Source organism: Phocoena sinus, chromosome 5 (assembly GCF_008692025.1).
Source record: "Phocoena sinus isolate mPhoSin1 chromosome 5, mPhoSin1.pri, whole genome shotgun sequence".
In the NCBI taxonomy this organism is placed as follows: domain Eukaryota; kingdom Metazoa; phylum Chordata; class Mammalia; order Artiodactyla; family Phocoenidae; genus Phocoena; species Phocoena sinus.
In genome coordinates this window covers 13399719-13421622 of record NC_045767.1, presented here as the reverse complement: position 1 = coordinate 13421622, position 21904 = coordinate 13399719, and the positions used below count along the sequence as shown (strand labels likewise).

The window sequence follows — 21904 nt, the reverse complement described above, 5'->3', positions numbered from 1 at the left end:
AAGCCCTGGTAGGTCAAACAATAGGGCAGGGGTTTGTAAGCCCTCTGTTAAGGGAAAAAAATGCTAGTTTCTTTAATTTTCTTTTATACTGTAGAAGAATCAAAGAAGCAAAGGCTTTTGTTGTTGAAGAAAATCTTTAGGCATTCGAGGCACCGTGGTCTAGAGGAGAGGGCTGTGAACTGGGCCTCACATATGGGTCAAATCCTGTATTGGCTACTTAAAGGCTCAACACAAGCAGGTCTTAAGTTTTCCAAGTCTCCCTCGTTTCCTCACATGTAACGTGAGGATGAGATCTCCTGCTACCTCCTGGGAACAACTGTGAGACTCGAAAGAGTAACTTACATATTGCAAAGCACTTGATAAATGTAAAGTATCATGGGGATACCTAAAAAGATTTATAATTATCTAGCCTTTGGATCTACCTGTAACATATGGTAAATATATCTTAAGACTGTGTACTTAAGGCACATATCCATGTTTAGGTAACATTCACAGTGGATTCTTTTGGTGTAGTTGGAATTTTGAATACTTTCGAGATTCAGCACAACATATGTATTTAGTGCTGCCTATGCTGCATTGCTCTGGCAAAGAGAAAAAGAAAACTAAGACATGGACTTCCCCCACCTTCGGAGAACACTTGAGTGACTTTGAGATCAAGTGCCTAGGAGGGCAAGTTGTTTAACCTCTCCGGGACTCTGTTGGTCTGTAAGAGGTTTGGTCCAGAATCCTGCCCTCTGAAGTGCTTTTCCACACTAGCGTTCCGTGATCAGAAGCCCCAGAAAACAGGCGTTATAAGGATTTCAGAGGAGGAAGAGTCTGTCGAGTGCGGATGAGGCAGAACCATGACCCACGAGCAGGCGGGTCTTAGGGGACCTCGTGTCTGCTGCCCTTTGAAGTTAGAGCAGCAGTGTCTGCCCTGCTTGCCTTTTGTGCAGAGTCCACCGGCTTACTCTCCTTCTGCTTCTGTGGCTTTTCGTCTCTGTAGATTAGGAAACACAGATACAACAAAGAAGTTGTTATAACCTATTATGTTGAAATCCACATTCTGGGTTGACCTAAAACTAACTGGATATGTGTGACTAGAGGCAAACTGGTCAGCCGAACAAAGAGAGAAAAAGTTTGGGGAGTTTTAAATGATATTCTTGAAGTGTGTTACATTGTTCTGATAGCATTAACGTATTAATAATATCATCCTAGGTAATTTCCTTCCCAAGAGTAAATACTTCCCAGATATATCAAGTGTTATATCGTCAGCTAGACTTTAGAGTTGTCAAACTTTTAAAATAGATTTCTCTGAGTTAGGGTCACGAGTACAAGCAGTTTGACTCAGATTCTTTAAGGTGAACTTCTGTCTCTTCATTATTCCTACTTGAATGCAGATAAAATAGGGGACCTGTTTTCTCCCTTGCCCCTGGTGTGTCCTTGTGTAAACAGCGGCCCCCCCACCCCCACCCCAAGGCTGTCTGGTGCGGGTCACCCAGCCTCCGGCTGCAGAGGCCGAGCTGCCGCCGCCCGGGATCATTAGTGCAGGTTGTGTCTGTGGAGCTTTGCCAGCGGAGGGCTTTCTGTGACTCTTGTTAAAAGTCCTTACGTAATGAGTGATTACCTATGAAAATAAGCTGTAAAGAACGTTTTCATCTGATTTCACTCGAGTCGTTTTTCATGGTTATTGCAGGCAGTTTTTTTTTTTTGTTTTTTTTTTCCCTTGTATTTCGTGGCTGAGGTTTTTTGGTAAGTGGTTGAGCTTCTTAACAAGGTTAGGAAGTGTTTTGTGTAACAGATGTAATGCAGATCTACGTTCAGAAGTCCTACTGCTGTTCCAGAACAGGAAAAGGGGTCCTCACCACCCTCTGAGGAGTGACCCACACTAGGTATGACGGGTTGGAAGCAATGGTAATCTTCCTGTGAACTGCCCCAGGGAATGAAGTGGAAACCCCTTGGGATGCCTTTTTTCTTCTTCCAGTTTCAGACTTTCAGTTGTGTCGTTCGTGCCTCACACTGACCTACCTTGTAAGAGAGAGGATTCCGAGTGAGGCAGAGATGGCCCTGACTTAACATGTGTCACTAGGATCCATAGTTTAAACTGTCCCGTGGTTCCGAGAATGGGCAGGGCCCTTCTGCTGGATGCGTGTCCTCAGTGGAGACAATACTTAGGAGAGTCAGAGGCCCTTCAGAGACATGGATCCCAAGTCAGGAGAGAAATCAGAGCTTGGAAAATAGCCCCTCTTAACCTTCCTATTTTCCCACATTAGTTGACTGCATAAAAGAAATAAGACGTGTGGCGTGATGGTTGACCCTGAGTTTGATTATTGAGAAAGCAGCCATTTCTAAACCAGCAGATTGTAAAACACCCTCCCCTGCCTACGGTCATGATAATTTTACGTTTAGAGTTGCTAGCTCTGTTCTGTTTACGTGCAGTGTCCGTTTCCGCTCAGCAGTTAAACTCTCACATGGGCTCCTGCCTGCTACTCTGGGGTGGAACCTTGTTTTCCTGGTGGTTCATAACTCGGGAAACATGAAAACTGCTCTTTGTAGGTGCTCTGGAGGCTCTTGCAGGAACGTGGTCCTTCTGATGAACTCTAGTACGTTATGAATTCACCCTGTAGTTTTCAGACTGAGGGTTACAGTTTATTACCGGGTTGTGAGATGAATTTAGCAGGTCATCACTAGCATTAAAACAAGTGAAATAGAACAGAAACTGTCAGAGTGCCTATCAGGCCATGAAGGCTAATAGGATTGCAGGAAAAGTGAGCTTTTACTGGCTTACATTGTGAAACTTAGTTCTTACTGTGATTTGCCTCAGAAATGTTTGAAAAACACCAGTTTAACTTATCCTTGTGTTGGATGGCAATTCAGTTTAGTTCCACAAATGGGTTTTACATATGAGAGTAAACAGATGTACTCTGTGTCAGAACGATTTCAAACACCTTCCTTTATTCACTTCACAATTGACGTGTATTTATCCTCATCATAGCCATGTCGCGCCGTGAGGGTGTAGATAATTTGGAGAAAGAACCTTAAAAGCCCCAGTCCCCCCAGCCCCCACCCCCCCTACCCCCCCCCCAGTCTGTAGGCGTGGCAGGTGGCAGCTCTTGGCAGGCGCTGCTCTGAGACCGGGTGGAAGCAGTGCTTGCTTCACCGCAGACGGATTCCGCAGTGAATCCCATTTGAAAATCAGATCAGTTATTTTGTTTGACGGAAAATGTATTCCTTGAAAAGACATTGTTTCATGAAAAAGTACATGAACTTAAGCTGTTTTAGAAAATAGAGGATATTGAGTATTCAGATTTCACGGCAGGTAATTACCTTTACTATAAATACCGAACTTGTACAAAGTGGGTGGCTGTGTGTTTTACTGTTGGGTGGGAAGGCCCTGCTGAGGGTCTGGAACTTTATTGTTCTGGATTTGCCTCTGCTGTAACTTTCCTTGACGTGTGGTTTTTGTGTTCGTAGGTGCGCCACCTTCGTCTTCCTCCTCGTCACTGGAAAACATGCTTCTGTTTAACAGCCCTTCTGTGGGCCCCGACGCCCCCAAGATAGAGGACTTGAAGTGGCATTCTGCGTTCTTCAGGAAGCAAATGGGTACTTCCTTGGTTCACTCGATGAAAAAGCCCCATAAGCGAGATCCGTTGCAGAACAGTGCTGGAAGTGAAGGCAAAACCCTGCTAAAGCAGCCAGACCTGGGCAGTAGAAGGGAGGGGATGGTGGTCCCAGAGAGCTTTTTGAGTTTTGAAAAGACCTTTGCAGAAGCACGTCTCATATCAGCACAACAGAAGAACGGTGTGGTGATGCCAGACCACGGGAACAGAAGAGACCATCGTTTTCATTGTGATCTTGGTAAGGGAGACTTGAAGGACAGACCTTTCAAACAGAGCCACAAGCCTCTCAGGTCCACAGACATGTCCCAGAGGCATGTGGACAACACAAGAGCTGCCACCTCCCCTGGAGTGGGGCAGTCAGCACCCGGCACGAGGAAAGAGACGGTGCCCAAGTGCAACGGCTCCCTAATCAAAGTAAACTATAACCAGACTGCAGTCAAAGTGCCTACAACACCTGCCAGCCCAGTGAAAAACTGGGGAGGATTCCGGATTCCAAAGAAGGGGGAACGGCAGCAGCAGGGAGAGGCCCACGAGGGGGCCTGCCACCAGCAGCACTCAGACTACCCCTATTTGGGCTTAGGCCGAGTTCCAGCCAAGGAGAGGGCAAAGAGCAAGTTGAAATCTGACAACGAGAATGACGGGTACGTCCCTGATGTAGAGATGAGTGACTCAGAGAGCGAGGCATCAGAAAAGAAATGTATACATGCCAGCAGCACCATTAACAGGAGGACAGACATTATCAGGAGAAGCATTTTGGCCTCTTGATGAAGCAGAGATGGCTTGGGAGCACCACGGGCTTGTCACGGGGTAGGCGAGAGTTCAGACACGGGGGACGAGCAGAAACCCGTCACTCCTGAGCTGCACAAACACATTTACTTGCAATTCAGATTGAATTTTTTTTTTTTTTTTTGAGTCATTTATAAATCATTGTTGTGAGAAGTGTGTTATTTGCAACTTGTTGAGGAAACACAAGAGTTAGATTGTAACCGTAAGACACTGCTAAGACTAGAGGCTGAATTAATTAAACACTAAAATAAGAATGGATGAATTAAGTTCCTAAAGAGGGCAAGGCTTCTAAATAAGCCTCATGAGTTTTTACTGCCCTCTGTATTCTTCCCAAAGCACAAACTCTTGGTTACCTGAATATACAGAATCAGATATGGTTCTTGAGAAACGCTCACGTACCATTTAATAGCCCATAAAACTTATTTTCTAGGACTGTGGTGGATCTTGAAATCATATTTCTACTTTGGCCCACAAGGCTGTTTTTGTTTCATTATAGTGTACGGGCAGTAGCTCTGAAGCTTCAGTAACTCTAGGGAATTCATGTGTAAATATAGCAGATGAGGGAAGAGAAAATTTAAAAGTCATTACTGGAAGCTCTGAAGGGACAGGGTAGAGCCGCTGGAGCTTGGAGATTTAGGGTAAATGTAAGCAAGGTCCTGCTGCCAGAAGCCCTTGAATGTGTTGTGGATATAGGGCCGGTGGAGGGTGAAGCCATTACAAAGTTCCATCTGTGAGAGAGGGCAGTTGAGGTCCCGTCTTTCTTTACCAGTCCTTTTGACCTTTCTCTTCCCTAACCACTGCCTTTCGGGCCAGCTTGGGATTTCGCTGGCCACTGGCAAAAACTGGCCATCTGGCTTCCAACAATACAATGGCTATTCAAGTTCAAGTGATGAACTTCCAGACTCTGGTGACTCATATTTCCCAGAGCCGACCACTAGTGCATATGTTGGGGAATCCGGCCTTCCAACATGAACAGATTCCTTTTAAAAAAAAAAACAACAAAAAAAAACAAAAACAAAACAAAAAAAAAAGCAAAACAAACAGGTTATATTTAAAAAAAAATAGAAAGGCAATAAGTTGCGATAACCTCTTACCATTGATTGACCAAGGTTATACAGGAAAGAGATTGACGTGTAATAGGTTTTCTGGAGTCAGAGTTCTAAGCTCTAGTTCGTAACTTGGACTTTCTAATTGCAAACGGCAATAACCAGTAAGTTATCAGCAATAATAAATTTAGCATTAAATTTGAGTACAATGTTCTGTTTTTGCACTCGCTGCAGTGCATTATGTATTAAGACAGTGGATAGTGTTAAGGTCCTGTTAATTTTTTTTTGGAATTCAATGTAGTTGTGAATCAAACTTAAGGAAAGTTTAAGTAGCAATGAGATTTAGAGTTATGGGCACTTGGAACAAGCCCAACTTCCCCTAAATTATCCTTTAGTTTGTTAATATCAGTATTCAGATTCCTGATTCATTTATACATTTGTTTCCATGTGGCAGGGACATTCTGATACTTAATGAGTAATGCTTTGAGTTCTGTAGTTACCTTTCAAGTCTTCCGGACGATTGTCAACAAGGAAAAAGGCTTATTGAATTCCATCTTGCTATGCAAGTTTTATCAGATGATCAAATAGTGGATCTGATACATCCCCATTGTATGTATGACATTTTTCAAACCAAGTCTTAACTTTTCGAATACATTTTAGTAGCTAATTCAGGGGAGGGGAAAGAATGACCCAGGTTTTTAGATTGACTATTTTTGAGCTATGGGGCTCATTTTTCAAAGACTGTTGTCCAGATAAACTGTTGCTACAGATACTAGAAGTTTCTTATGAATCCAAGTTGTACATTAACTCGGCATAATTTAAAAATCTTTTTTTTTTTTTTTTTTTTTTTTTTGCATATGAGCAAAAAACCTTTTGCTGGATACAGGAGAAGGTGGACTCGATTTACAGTTATCTTTTGACTACAGCAACAGCTCTGGGTGAGAGTAGACTATATAGAGGGATGATTTGTCAAGCCATAAAAAGAAAATCTAAATTAATTCTAGTGAAGTGTATGACCTCTCACCATTATAAGAGGTACCAGATTCATTTGCACTATTAGGAATGCTAGTTTTGTGCAAAAATAATGCCTTACCTGTTTTCTCCCCACATTTAGGTTGAAAAGCTTTCAAACGTTCCAAGTTATGCTGAACCAAAAACAAAACAAAACAAAACAAAACAAAAAAAAAAAAAACCCACACAAGAACTAAACACCCCAAAACAAAAAGCCCACACTTTTAATTCCTGCTTTGAAATGCAAATGGTACAGGGCTCAGTTTCTCTGGCACAGTGTAATGATAGCTCTGTGAGTGGGTGAGTTTCAGGTCCTGCTGGGAACTCTGTATGCGCGAGGCCGCACGAGCGGCAACCAGCCAGCCGAACCTGCCCACCTGCACTCTGAGTACGGAACCATTTGCTCTTCTTTTCTCCTTCTCCTCCTCCTTTTTTTCTTTCTTTCTTTTTTTTTTAAAGCTTTCTCTATCTTTCCTTGTGCATCCTGACCAAGAAATATCTTTGATTATGATCAATGTATTATGTCAAAATGTAGGCTAGTTAAACTTTTGTAAAGTTGCCTGGAATGTCATTTGTTAGGTTATAAACACAAAATCTAAATGAAGGGTTATATGTGTTGTGTACAAATCTTAATTATTTTGAAATGGACAAACTTGTCATTACATTTGTAACCTTGTACAGAGGATTTTTCACTATGTGCCTAGCTTGGTGTCCATTCAGCTAAAGTTGAAAAAAAAAAGGTGCATGAAGAGTTAAAAATCAGAATTAAACAAAGTATATGTAGAGATGACTATTTTATATTACATGGCCCAATCCTGTATTTATTTCTGCCCCCTTTTTGAAAGTATTTATAAAACTAGTTGAGGACAGCTGTATTTTTTTGTTGAACTATTTAGTAGAATTTGTGCCTTTTTGTCTGTATGTGAATAAATGCTGTACATTTTGCAGTACATTTTAGAGTGTCTTGAAATCTGGTTTTGCTAAATATTTAGATGTATATGACTTAGCTGCATATGTATGCGGTGTCTCACATGATGGTACATGTCGACAGTCTCACAGCTTAGATCAGGAACGCGAACTGCAGGGAACATGACCAAGACTGTGGAAGAGCACAGATTCACTAGGCTGCTTTCTGGCTCAACTTTGATGGTGGGACACTGATATACGATAATGGTTTGATTTTAGTGTTCCCCACCTGGAGTTCTTTCCAGAATACAGTTTTAGAGCTGAAAACAACCAGTTGAAGCAACTTACACATTAGGGTTGGAGACACCTGGGTTTAGAGGCTGAAGTACATACAGTTCACCAGCCGTGTGACCTTTGCCAAGTCACCTAACCTTTATAAGCCTCAATTTTCCCTTCTGTGAAAGGACAGTGACATCCTACTATCTTCCTGGGGTTGCTGTGATATTTAAAGCAAGCTCATAGAGCATCTCATATAAAGCACGTAGTAGGCATTTGGTAAATGTCTGGCTATTATGATTAGGAACAAGACACTGACTTCTTCAACATAATGTTGACTGATAAGCCTTCTGAGGCAAAAAAAAAAAAAAAAGGTTATTTCTGAATGACAGGGAGACTTTGTTTATAAGGCTCTTAAAAAATAATTTTCAAAGGGCGCAGTTTCATTAAATGCATTCTTTTGATCACAGAATTCTGGAACATTAGGGCAAAGAAGAGGTATCTCTATTCTACAGAGAAGACATGTCCAAGATCATAGCATTAGGCATTGGCGGGACCGGGCCAAGGCCCTAGTTCTAATTCCTAGTTTGGTGTTCTCCCTGCCTGAAACAGGCTTTACTCAACCCCTACATGCAGGCATTAGCATATAATGAAATGCACCTTTGTGCTGGGAACAGCAAAGAGCTGGGAGGGTTACATATTCTCATGTAGATTACAATGTACAGGAGTCACAACAGGGTAGCGGTACAGAGTCCCTAATTTACAATTTTTGTAAAAATGTGGCCAGTTTTTTTTTTTTTTTTTTTTGCGGTACGCGGGCCTCTCACTGTTGTGACCTCACCCGTTGTGGAGCACAGGCTCTGGACGCGCAGGCTCAGCGGCCATGGCTCACGGGCCTAGCCGCTCCGCGGCACGTGGGAGCCTCCCGGACCGGGGCACGAACCCGTGTCCCCTGCGTTGGCAGGCGGACTCTCAACCACTGCGCCACCAGGGAAGCCCATGGCCAGTTTTTTTAAACATGAATTGTTCATACATTTGGCTAAAAGCTTGTTTATTTCTCCTTGTTCCTCCTTAGTGACTATTCACTTCCACATAGCTTGCTCTGAGTAAGACCCCAGAGAGAAATAACTGTGATTCTTCCTACAAGGTCTAAAGTTGAATAACCACGATAGTTCTCTAGGGAAATTAAGTCCCCAGGAGCCAGAGGATAGGGCCTATCGCTGGCAATTCTGCAACATGTGATGGGAAACGTGGCACCGGGGACTCGTGTATGTGTTTTTAGCCAGGTCACTTAGAAAACGGTTTCTACCTTTGAAACATTCGCCGTCTGCAGCAAACTTCGCAGTTAACTTCAAGGTTGAAATCTTCAATATGACTTCCCTTCAGTGCTCAGAACTGCCTTAGATGATGTGCTCCAGTCCGGGGCAGAACAGACCTTTGATTGAAAAAGGGGGTAAAAGCAAATCTGTTATCTCCTTCCTTGACTTTGACCATTCCCTGTGCTGCTAAGTTTGATGCTGCTGCAATCCAGCTTTTCCTGAGTTCTGGTGGACCGCTTGTTGGGCGTTTCCTCTTTGATGTATGCAGGTGCTTGAGGTTTTGGAATTCATCCTTTTCTATATCCTGCCTTAAGAGAATGCCAACCAAGCCTGGAACCTGTTCTTATTTCTTCAACTCCTGTAGCCAAATGCTGATCTAGATCTATGTGTTATACGTAGTATCTCTTCAGCAACTTTTGCTTCTCTTAATCCCACTACCGCTTGCCATAGAGTGTTCAAGCCTCATCATTTCTTGCCTGGATTGTCACAGCAGCCTCTTACCTGGTTTCCTTGGTTCAAGTCTTGCTGAAATCAATCACTGCTCCCAGTTAGCTGCGGTCTTGCCAGCGCTATCTCCGTAGTGATAACTTCCACAATAAAAACTGGCTTTGTTATTCCACAAGCTCGTCAGAGAACCTCCAGGCTTCTGTACATGATTACAAAAGGCTTATCAAATGGCAAAGGCACTGCTTGGTATTTTATGCGTATTAATTTGTTTAAGCCTCACAGCATGTGAGGAAGGCACTATTATCTATCTGCAGATGAGGAAACAGAGGCACAGAAGTTAAGTAATTTGCTCAAGGTCAGTAGGTGGTAGAGCTGGGCGTCAATCCTAGCCAGGCTGCAACTAAGCCCCCTGGGCCCTACTGCCTCTCAGAATACAAAAAGAGTTCACATAAAGTAGTTCATGTGTTTTCGAGTATACGGAGGAGTATACATGTGAACTTTCAGTTGAATGAATTTCTGTAAAGTAAAGCTAATTCCCTTGGTTTAAAATATTATGTTAATGTAACTGCTTGAATGACTATGAACATAACCTAATGGATAAAGAGCAATATCGTTGGCTTGTAGTCAGTTCGTCCCTGCCTTCTTCTAGGGAGAATGGAATTAGTTAATTTAGTGTCCTATACATTTATGTAACACACACGCACACACGTATTTACAGATATAAAATATACGCCTATGATAAAAAATAGCACTGCTATCAAGAACTCAAAGAATAAATTTCTCTATATCCTGACACGTTACCTGGAAAGTTGAAGAGAATTATTTAAACTCACATTGTTTCTAGACGATGAATCTGCAGTTAGGACTAACGTCTTAAAACTCTCATGCTATGCAAAACGTTCGAATCAGTATTTTCGTGATATAAAGTATAATAAATCTGGTTAGCTTTTATAAATAAGTCAAGCAAATTAAATAGCAAAGATAAAAGAAAAAAAATGTATACCATCATTCCTAATGTATCACTAATGTATCCTGATACTCTCACTACTACTTGGCTTATATACGGCTGAGTCCTAAATAGTACGTTTATAATTATGGGTTAATTATGGTTATTTTACCTATTAATCTGGCTGATGGCTTAATTTCCAGATTATCATCAGCGTGAGGCCATTTCTTCATGAAGCAAATCTTTTCCTCTGGTGTTTCCTTCCTCCATGTAGCAGCCTCAGACGTGCCTTCCTTCTTTTCTTGTTCATTTTGGCTCTGCTCCAGCTTTACCGTTTGAATCATTTGAGCTTCTCTTTTTCATGTCAAATGCTTGTGGTCATATCTTTGCCTCAAAGAGTCCCAAACACTCAAAGTAAGTAAATACCTTTCAAATACCTCGCTTTAAAATACCATGCTTATTTTGACACAGGAAAATCATATAATATAGTATCAACCACTTTATAACTGCTAAACACAATTTAACATATTTATTATTTTTTGGTAGATATTTGGTAAATTTTTTTTGGTGAAACTGTCACCACTTATTAAAGAAATCTGTCAGTATTTTTTTTTTTTTTTTTGGATCTGGCTCCTAAAGCAAAGGAAATAAAACCAAAAATAAACAAATAGGACCTAATTAAACTTAAAAGCTTTTGCATAGCAAAGGAAACCATAAACGACATGAAAAGACAACCTACTGAATGGGAGAAAATATTTGCAAATGATATGGCTGATAAGGGGTTAATATCCAAAATATATAAACAGTTCATATAACTCAACATCAGAAAAAAAAAAAACCTGATTAAAAAATGTGCAGAAGACCTGAATAGACATTTTTCCAAAGAGGAAATGCAGACGGCCAACAGCCACAGGAAAAGATATTCAACACTGCTAATCATGAGGGAAGTGCAAATCAAAACCACAATGATGTATCACCTCACACCTGTCAGAATGGCCATCATCAAAAAGAACACAAATAACAAATGTTGGCAAGGATGTGGTTGGTAGGAATGTAAATTCCCTACTGTGGAAGACAGTTTGGATGGTCCTTAAAAAAACTAAAAACAGAGCTACCATATGATGCTGCAATTCCACTCCTGGGCATATAACTGGAAAAGATGAAAACTCTTAATTCAAAAAGACACATGCACCCTCAATGTTCAGAGCAGCATTATTTACAACAGGCAGGACATGGAAGCAACCTAAGTGTCCATCAACAGATGAATGGATAAAGGATATATATATATATATATAGACACACACGTATATGTATGTGTATATATACACACACATATACACACAATGGAATACTATTCAGCCATGAAAAAGAAAAGAAATCTTGCCATTTGCAACAACATGAATAGACTTGGAGGGTATTACGCCAAGTAAAATAAGTCAGACAGAGAAAGACAAATACTGTATGATATCAGTTATATATGGAATCTAAAAAAATACAACACACTGGTGAATATAACAAAGAAGACGACTTACTGATACAGAGAATAAACTAATGGTGACCAGTGGGGAGAGGGAAGGGAAGAGGGGCAATGTAGTGGTAGAAGATTAGGAGGTACAAACTATTACATATAAAATAGGCTGCAAGGATATATTGTACAACATGGGGAATATAGCCAATATTTTATAACTTATAACCTTTAAACATTGTGAATCACTATATGGTACACTTGTAACATAATGCTGTACATCAACTGTACTTCAACTGAAAAAAAGAAAGCTTTGTAAGGCAATCAAAAAAAAAAAAGAAATCTGGAAACCTTTAAAGGAGGTAACCCACTAATTTATATAACTTCCTTTGCTTAGATCTGTATTTTTCACTGAAGTTACTTGACTTTTTAGGTGATGGCCAATTTCTTTTCAAGGTTTGAAAAAATACCCAAATCCTACTAGATATGAAGATGCTTTTCTTAGGAAGTTTTCTATGTAATGCATATAATTTGATAACCAAAAGGGCTTTTTGGGTTAGAGTCAGAGTCAGAAAAGGCAAAGAAAGACTCGGTCGCAGCTCCGAATCGTTACAATAAGGCTGATGCATGAAAAAGTGAACGCAGAATTTTTCAAAACCTATTTTATGTCTGTATCTTCTATCAAGAACACGAATCCTTGAACTGAAAAGGAAAGAATGGACACTAGTAAGAGTTACCTGAAGTCTAGGGTGAAGCACTTGTTTGAGAGTACCGAGCTGTTAACAGTGAGTTCGAGCCTCGTGACACAGAGGAATTAAACCCCGGGGCACCCATAATTCCAGTTTGGCTTTGAATGCAGTCACTTTATCTGCCAACTTGAACACAGTTGTTCTCCCCTGAAGTGACAGATTGAGTTTGTTGAGCAGGTTGAATATGCCACACAAGTAAGCAAGTTTTGTGACCCATTCTGTGCCACTGAAACGTGCTGCCAGTGGTGACTGTTTTTCTAAAAGAAATCTTTGAAGTGGCTCTTGTAACTCAAAAGCTCTGGCCAGTGATCTACCTTTAGAAGCCATCTCACCTCTGTGCATAAGAGAAGATGTGTGAACACTGGGATTTCTGACATGTTTCAAACATTAGCAGAGATTTTGAAAGAGACTAAGCCAGGGCCTTCTTTCTCCCAGCTGGTGCATGATCACCTATCTCAGCTTTCCAAAGACTTTGAGCACTACTTCCCAACCACAAAAGACCCCAAACTGGGAAGGAATGGATCTGCAACCCATCTGTGAATAAGCCAGGTGAATCGACTTTGTCCGTGCTAGAAGAGGATCAACTGCTTGAGATCGCGAATCACGGTGGCCTTAAAAGTATGTTTGAGACAACTTCAAATCTCCATACGTTCTGGATTAAAGTCATTGTGAAGCAGGGTTTTCTGCAGTGACGGCGACCAAAACGAGATCACAGAGTAGACTGGACATAAGCAACACACATCGGTGTCACTGTCTCCCATCCCCCCCAAGATGGGACCATCTAGTTGCAGGAAAAGAAGCTCAGGGCTCTCACTGATTCTGCATTATGGTGAGTTGTATAATTATTTCATTATATATTACAATGTAATAATAATAGAAGTGAAGTACACAATAAATGTAAAAAACAAAACAAAGACAAACAAAAAAACCCCGGGGGCACTCAGAGAACCTGTAGAGGTGACTGCCCGGTCACTGTCAGCAAATGGGAGAGATGTCAAAAGCACAAATTCCACAGACTCTAAGGATGCAGTGTTGGCAGAAGGAATCTGGTGTTGGAGACACCTGGTTTGAAAGCCTGCAGTGCTACTTTCCATCTCTGTGACCCTGGGCCAGGTGTTTAACTTTTATGACACCTTATCTCTTCAGAAAAGGAATGACAACACCGACCTAGCAGCAACACCGACCTAACAGCAACACCTACCTAGCAGGGTTGTTGGATTATACAAGATAATAAATGCAAAATGCTAGCACAATGCTTGTATAAGGTAGGTGCTCAATAAATAGACATTAATACAGATCAGCATGGTTACTGTAGATCCAGGGGAAGATTCTCCAATGGATCCAATGGATTCTTTTGGTTATTTGCAGAAACATGACTGTAGCTACTCTCATTCTCCCTTATCCCCTAGAACACAGTTCACATGACAGGAAATCCTAGTCTCATATTTTTAATCTTCACAGATCTAAGTGCCAACAGATTTCCTCATACATCATATTATGATCTGATGGCTTTCTTATTCTTTGAAAAAAGGATAAAAATTGTGACCGAGAGTTTCCATCATGCCATACTAAAGGACCGAAAGGGTTTTAGATAAACGTAAAAGGAACAAGCAGTGATTACTAGGATGCTACATGGATTTACTAAGAAGAAACCCATCTAACTTGCCTTCTCAGACAGGATTACTAGATTAGGTCTGGGAAGTATGACAGTTGCAGCATAAATGAACTTTCCTAGGCAGAAGCCTAGGTCTTTCTTGATGTTTTTACGATAGTGTGGAAGCAGCAATATGGGCTAGATTAAAAACAGGTTGACTGACCATGCCTCATGGGTCCTGATTATAACCCGTCATGGGAGGTGGTGGTTGGTATGCTCGAAGAGACTGACTGTACTCAGATCTGTCTAGTTCTCATTTTTTCAGTGATTTTCATGAAAATACGGGTGGCATGTTTATCAAAGCTGTAGATGGAATTCACTGTAAATAAAAAATTGTCATGGATGCAAGAAATATAGCAATAAAACAAAATTAGACACAGTTCCTATGCTTATAGGTAACAAACTGGATGACAGAATTAGGAGGTAAAATGACCTCAGCACGCTGTAATAATATAATGAAAAGCAATAAATGACCAGTCCAACTTCTGGGGCAAAGATCTGGCTTAGCAACAAAACCTTTAGAAAAAAAATTAAGATTTCAGTCAACAATATGCTCAATACCTGTCCAACAGTGTGATTCAACTTCCAAAACAGCTAACATGATTTTAAGCTGAATTAATGGAAGGCGTAGACTCCAGACCAGTAATTCTCATTTTTTTTGTCATCCTAAGTACTAATGAGAAATTATATGAACATTTTCCTGAATCGCTAACTCAGTAACTGTCAAAGCAGGCTTCCGTAAGAGAATATGTCACTCTTCTTGGGGCGAGGGAAAGGGGAAGGGTATGTACCGTGAAGCCACAGTTCCCTGGAGATTCTAATAAGCTGTCCTCCCCCCCTCCTTGGGCAGGTATCACTTACCCTCTCCCCACCATTCCCAGTCACGATCCAGAACAAGGGAATTAATAGTTTGTACCGTGAAAATAATGTTTGGCTCTGGGCATAAGACTGAGGCATCCCAAGCATACCTGGTGTAGAGTAAGATGCTCGTAAATATCTATTGAACGAGTGAAAGAAGATATATATGTTTTCAGAGACCAGTGACTGGCTGGCGCAAGGACTCAAAACTAAGTCCTCTGAGGAAATGGAGATGCTTACTAAGTACAGGGAGAGCATGATAATTATTTTTAGAAGGCTGAAGATCTGCCATGTGGAAGATGGTTTAGACTTACTCTGTTGTACAAGGCAGAACGAAGGGAGGAGACACGTTTCAGTTCAGTAGCAGCAAGAACTTTCTAGTGGTCAAGGCTGTTGCAGAGTGGACTGGGCCACCTCAAGGGAGAGGGAGCTGCCCTCCCCGCCCCCGTGAACTTCAACAGCTGTGCACAGGAACACTGGTAATTTGTTACTAAAAGTAAAGGACTGAGCTATAAGAACATGTACTTAAAAAGGAAGAAACTAGAGCAGGTTCAAAGTTATCTCTATAATGTTTTTCTCCTTTGCTTACATTCCAAAATACTTTTTGAGTGGAAGAAGTAAGTGTAGGGTTAGAGCTAGTGCATTGGGAGCGTCTACAGGCATGTGGGGGCACGTGTGAATTTTTGTGGTGAACCCTTGGGCTACAGGGCCACTTAGTGTAGATTTTTTTCTTGGTGGTTGGGTGGGTGCCAGTGTTGTAAAAAATTACTTTAAAAATGCCTTTCCATCCTATGATTTTTGTTATCTAAGTATATACATATTTACTTAGTTCTTCCTTATGTAAATACTAAGAACATTAATGTTGTCAAAAAAGCTACACATTTTTTACGCTTTAACAGCTGGTAGTGAGGACTCCTCTGGCGGTCCAGTTAAGATTGCGTGCTTTGGGGCTTCCCTGGTGGCGCAGTGGTTGAGAATCTGCCTGCCGCTGCAGGGGACACGGGTTCGAGCCCTGGTCCGGGAAGATCCCACATGCCACGGAGCGACTAAGCCCGTGCGTCACAACTACTGAAGCCAGTGCACCTAGAGCCCGTGCTCAGCAACAAGAGAAGCCACTGCAACGAGAAGCCCACGCACCGCAACAAAGAGTGGCCCCCGCTCGCCGCAACTAGAGAAAGCCCGCGCGTAGCAACAAAGACCCAATGCAGTCAAAAATAAATACAATAAATAAATTAAAAAAAAAAAAAAAAGATTCTGTGCTTCCACTGCAGGGGGCACAGGTTCGATCCCTGGTTGGGGAATTAGGATCCTGAATGCTGTGCAGCACAGCCAAAAAAAATTAAGGAAAAAAAAACAAAGTTGGTAGGGGACAGATTTCATAGGCAACACTGGGGTGTTGCAGTGTCTGTCTCCTCTCTGTATACATATCTATATGTATACATACATTTTAAAGTAAGCTAAAAAAATTAGTCATTATTTTTGATTAAGAGGTTTACAAAAAAAAGCTTATTACAGATTTATTTTGGAAAAATTGATAAAACACATTATGGTTAAAGAACAGAATTTATAATAAAATGTTTAAAAGTGTATTTTCGCTCTTCCTTGGTTTGTCTGAGTTGGCTTGGCAGACTGCGCAGCTATGAAATATTCATATTTGCTGAATAAACGAATGACTGAATTGTTACTAATGTTCTCCCATAGTTCTCACACCAGAGGAGAAATTAGAAGATTGTTGGCTGCCCCAATTTGCATATTTGTATACAAAGTGAAGAAGAGGTAATCATATCTCTTTTCTTCCTCAGGGAGACACGATATAGAAACACAAATAAATAAAAGGAACTAGCTATGTTACCCCCAATTTCAGATTTATATCATTTCTTTTCTCCCTTTCCTATTCATTTCCCCTGTCTCCTAAAATAAAGCTCACAGAGTAAATGATACTTACTGTCTGTGTAAATGAAGTTAAGACTGACCAATGTGAGGAATGTCAAAAACGCGACATTTTTACATTAGAAATCATGAGCTAACAAACTTTTCTGGAAGAAAAAACCATGCACGCTCCGTTCTGTTGCTAATAGCTTAAGTCTCTTCAAATCGAACAGAGGTCAGAAGGGCCTATTATCGGCATTTTATTTAGCAGCTTATCCTTTTCTTGGAGAATATCTAAGTATTCAAGAAAGACAGCCAACTGGAGGGGGGGAGGTTGTTAGTATTAAAATGTCAAGAGTAGGTGCCTTTGGCCGAAGTTTGGAGAAAGTGCTATGTTGAAAGATTTTTCCTTAAAGAAATAAGTCTGGAAAGTTAGATTTTCTTTTTAAAACAGGGTAATAATACTTATATTTCATTTGTCTGCAATGTTAGTTTCTGAAGTGCTTTCTCTTGCAGTCTCATTTTTTTGTCGGATATAATTCTAACGTTTTCTCTAATTAAAAGTTGTAAAAAATAAACACTATATCCTATAAACATAAATATGAACATAACTCTTATTACATGGAAATCAGTCTGTGAATGACACGGCAAGGAACTTAGAGAATCAAATTCTTTAAGAAATGGAAATAAGCTAAGCGCCTATCTACCATTTAACTGGCATGCCTGTATTATTTGGTCTCATCGTTGTATTTGACACTAGCAAGCATTTGCCCCCTCCTGCCTATAAGATCAGATTTCATCCGTCCTTTAGTTTCTGTCATCTTGGGTTCCCCTGATTACCAGCCTCTCACTGCTCCTATTCAGTCTCCTCCAGTGACTCTTCTTCCTGAGCTCATTCAACCAACGAAGGCATTTTCTAAGGGCCTGTCCTTAAAGACTCTTTTTCAGTTTTTGAACAAACAATTTTGAATACCTTCCATGTCCCAGGAACCGTGCTGAGGGCTAAGAATACAACGATGAAGGATAGTAAACATGAGTCCTACTCTCAAGGAGCTTGCAGTCTGCTGGGGAGGAGATGACATTACAGAAAAAAATTTCAAAAAGAGTTATTTACAAATTTTGGTAAGTGCTATACAGGAAAAAAATATAGCATATATTAAGAGCAGTACAACAAGGGGACCTAACCCAGTCTGGAGGCTAGGGAAGGCTCTCAGAGGCAGTGTTGTCTGAGTAGTGATCTGAAGAATGTGCAAGTGGCAAAGTATGTGCGGAGACCCTATGTGGGGAGGGAGGATAACGGAATGATGGAAGATAAAGAAGGCCATCGTCAGGGATACAGCATGAGAAATGGAGGGGAAGAGGTAGTCAGTACATCACATAAGGCCCGGAGGCAAGCCCCTACACTCCACGGCTTCAAATCTCAGCTCCATGCCAAAGACCTCATGACTATCCCAGTTTGTTGGCACCAGTCCTAAACTTTTGACTGCTGGTTGGATATTTACACAGGCATGTTTTCAAGTCACCTCAAACTCAACTCATTATCTTTTATCTGGACTACTGCAACGGTCTCCTAACTTGTTGTCCAGATGCAAACCCATCTACCCTAATCACCAGAAAGCAGGGTACACCACGTTCAAACTAGGAGCAGACAGTGACTAACTACATGGATCTATGAAAATCAATAGGACTGCAATAGTTCAATGCCCACGCAGTCTCAGAACTTAAGATTCCATTTGATTAATACTGCTTTGAGTAATAGCAGAAACAAACAAAATAAAACCCCCAAAACCCCAAGCAAATGAAAACCTTCCCAAATTTTTAAATATCAATATTTGATAAATACTGAAAATGGTGTAAGGTAAAAGTGAATCACTACAATGATTACATTAAAATACATGACAGGGACTTCCCTGGTGGCGCAGTGGTTAAGAATCTGCCTGCCAATGCAGAGGACATGGGTTCAATCCCTGGTCTGGGAAGATCCTACATGCCACAAGCAACTAAGCCCATGTGCCACAACTACTGAGCCCACGCACCGCAACTACTGAAGCCCGTGCGCCTAGAGCCCATGCTCCGCAACAAGAGAAGCCACTGCAACGAGAAGCCTGCGCACGGCAGAGTAGCCCTCGCTAGCTGCAACTAGAGAAAGCCTGCGTGCAGCAACGAAGACCCAATGCAACCAAATAAATAAAAAATAAATAAATTTATAATTAAAAAATAAATAAAATAAAATACATGACAGCATCATTTTAGAAAGTGCATAATTTATTACATGTGAGTTAATAATAAAACGGATACTTGGGAACTTTAAAAATGAGTTACGAGTAACAGATGTAAAATTCTCAAATTCTGGAACCTGAAATATTAAAATTCAAGCAATTTCTTAAAACTCTTTATCATGATTAGCATAGTTTGAAAACTGTTACGCTCTTCCAAGGGAAAAAGGAGGAATTAAAAAATAGACACGTTGATGAAGGCAATGAGTTCTTCCCAGCTGGCTTTATTCTCTACTGAAGCTCAATATAGGATTACCTTTTCTTTACTTACAGGAAGCTGCTCTGTTTTCCAATAACCCTCAAAACAGAATGGAAAATGCTTATGCAAAACGACACAAGCCTTAACCATTCTATGCAGGTTTTACCATTTTAATAAACTTCTAGTCCAACAGCTTTCCCAAGTATAAAGTTCTGTGAGTGAACTATGAATATTTTTAAATATTTTCCAGATTCATCATGGAGGCTGCTTTTCTTCTCTGTACTGTAATCGCACTGAGCTGCAATTGAAATAAACAATGAGTAAGTAGCTACTTTTTCTGTGGAAAAATCTTAGACTAATACAAAGTATAATGCATCACAACTTACAATTATTGAAAATAATCTTATTGTAAGGGGTCTTGTTAGAGGTCGCTTTTTGTGTTCATTTCTCTTTTACTCTTGAGACTTTAAAATGCCTGTATTACCCTAGAGATATGCATGTCAAATATGGCATTCCATAGCTCAGTAATACACTGAGAATTCCAAAACATATTTTACAAACGAATGAAAAACATCTAGATAAAAGTTAATCAGGAAAGAGGCTAGAACACAAACTAAGTGTGAGCCAGCACAATGCAGGGCTGGTAATAAAAAGATGATGACAGATCACAGTAAGTCTAATAAGAAAATAATCTTTAAATATTAAATTGGAATTGATAATACAGACACATGGTAAAAGATATCTAACAGTACAAAAGAGTATACAGCATAAAGGAAGTCTTCCCATCTCTGTCCTTCATTCCACATCCCTCTTTCCAGGCAAAACCACTATTTCCAGCTTCTAAGTATATTTCTTGAAATATTCTAAGTGAGAATACATGCACATATTTCCTCACCCTTTTTTATTTAAAAAATGATAAAGTACTATACACACTTTTCATATTTTTCTCCTGCTAAATGATCTACCTTAGAAATAGCTCCACATTAAATCTACTTTATTCCTCTTAACAGCTGCAGAATTTCCCGTGTATGGTTATTCCATAGTTTAACTGGTTTCCTATTGATGGGCATTTAGATGGTCTTTCATCTTTTAGAATTATAGGCAATGCTGCAATTAGTCTTTTTACGTGCTTCCTTGCACAGACTTGCCCAGGTGCAAGTACACTACCTGCAGAATAAATTCTTAGAACTGCTAGGTCCCAGGTTAGGTTTACAACTGTTGAGAGATACTGCAAAGTTGGGTGCCAAAGAGGTTGTACCAATACCCACTCATGTCAGTGATGTGTGCAAGTGCCAGCACAATGCATTATCAACCTTCACAACCTGACAGGTGAAAAATAATATGTGATTACAGTTTAAGTCTCTATTTGCCTTTTGGGTGAGGAGGAGCTGGGCATTTAAAAATGTTTAAAAGCCATCTGTCTTTTATCCTTTATTCACTTTATTGTACTGCAGCCCTTTTTTTTTTGTTGATTAGCCACTCTATGTGTGTTTAGGATACAAGCCTTTTGTCATATGTCTTGCAAATATTTTTCTCTTTTGTCACTGACTTTACGACTTTTCTCTGCAGAAATCTGAAATTTAAATAGTCACATTTATTAATTTCTTTTCATAGTTTCTAGGTTTTGTGTCCTGCAGAGAAGGGCTTCACTGATTTTTTAAAATCCCATCCCGTCAAAAGAACACAGTGTGGCATTCAATAGTTTAGAATGATACACTTGGAACATCTAACTGTTGTCCAGAGATGGATGAAGAAGATATAGAAAAAGTTAATCAGAACAGCACATTTCGAGCGTGACTGAATGACTACACTGCAGGGCTTGTGCTGAAGCAATGACATGATGCTTGGCTGCACTGGTAAGAATGACATGTGAGAGCCAATATTCATCTTTTCATGCAGCGGTCTTTAACCGTTTTGGCACCAGGGGCTGGTTTTGTAGAAGACAGTTTTTCCACGGATTGGGGGAGGGCGGGTGGTGGTTCAGGTGGTACTGCCAGCAATGGGGAGCGATGGGGAGTGGTGGGGAACGATGGGGAGCGATGGGAAGTGACGGGGAGCGATGGGAGCGACGGGGAGCGGTGGGGAGCGGTGGGGAGCGACGGGGAGCGACGGAGAGCGACGGCAAGCAACAGGGAGCGATGGGGAGTGACGGGAAGCGACGGAGAGCGATGGGGAGCGATGGGGAGCGACGGGGGGCGACGGGGAGTGGTGGGGAGCAATGCGGAGCAGCAGGTGAAGCTTCACTCGCTCGCCTGCTACTCACCTCCTGCTGTGTGGCCCGGTTCCAGGGGTTGGGGATTTCTGTTTAAACGCCTTTACTTCATTAAATATCAAGCCCTTCCCAGGATATCATTTTTAACAGGAGTTTCCAGTTTTTGGAAGAAAATGGGAAAATTAGAAAGGATTCAGAGAAGGCAAAGATAAAGATTAAAAAAGACTGAATATATGTCTTATAAAAAAGTTTATGACTTGGACACATTTAAAATAGAAAAAAAAAT

The 21904-nt window shown here is 40.8% G+C and overlaps 2 protein-coding genes and 1 long non-coding RNA gene across 17 annotated transcripts in view; 1 reads left to right on the top strand and 2 right to left on the bottom strand.

Annotated features, from left to right (window-relative positions):
* JADE1 (jade family PHD finger 1) overlaps nt 1–7394 on the top strand; it is a 214966-nt gene extending 207572 nt beyond the window's left edge. For all 13 annotated transcript variants that reach the window (XM_032631859.1, XM_032631867.1, XM_032631865.1 and 10 more), the window contains one exon: nt 3454–7394. In XM_032631859.1, coding sequence (XP_032487750.1) covers nt 3454–4364 — 911 coding nt within the window. In that variant the 3' untranslated portion in view covers nt 4365–7394. The remainder of the gene's footprint in view (nt 1–3453) is intronic.
* Nucleotides 4–10630, bottom strand: LOC116753890. The gene is made up of 4 exons (XR_004349910.1): nt 10509–10630; nt 9445–9589; nt 8934–9059; nt 4–979 (listed from the first exon to the last, which is right to left on the bottom strand). It is a non-coding gene; the product is annotated as an uncharacterized LOC116753890 (long non-coding RNA).
* An 8548-nt stretch (nt 10631–19178) lies between these two features.
* The window catches only part of SCLT1 (sodium channel and clathrin linker 1), a 260510-nt gene continuing 257784 nt past the window's right edge, over nt 19179–21904 (bottom strand). For 2 of the 3 annotated variants that reach the window (XM_032632760.1, XM_032632762.1), the window contains exons 21-22: nt 21670–21743; nt 19185–19704 (exon numbers count right to left, since the gene is read on the bottom strand). In XM_032632760.1, coding sequence (XP_032488651.1) covers nt 19662–19704; nt 21670–21743 — 117 coding nt within the window. In that variant the 3' untranslated portion in view covers nt 19185–19661. Of the gene's footprint in view, nt 19705–21669; nt 21744–21904 lie in introns of all 3 variants that reach the window. The other variant, XM_032632761.1, reaches the window with a different exon arrangement.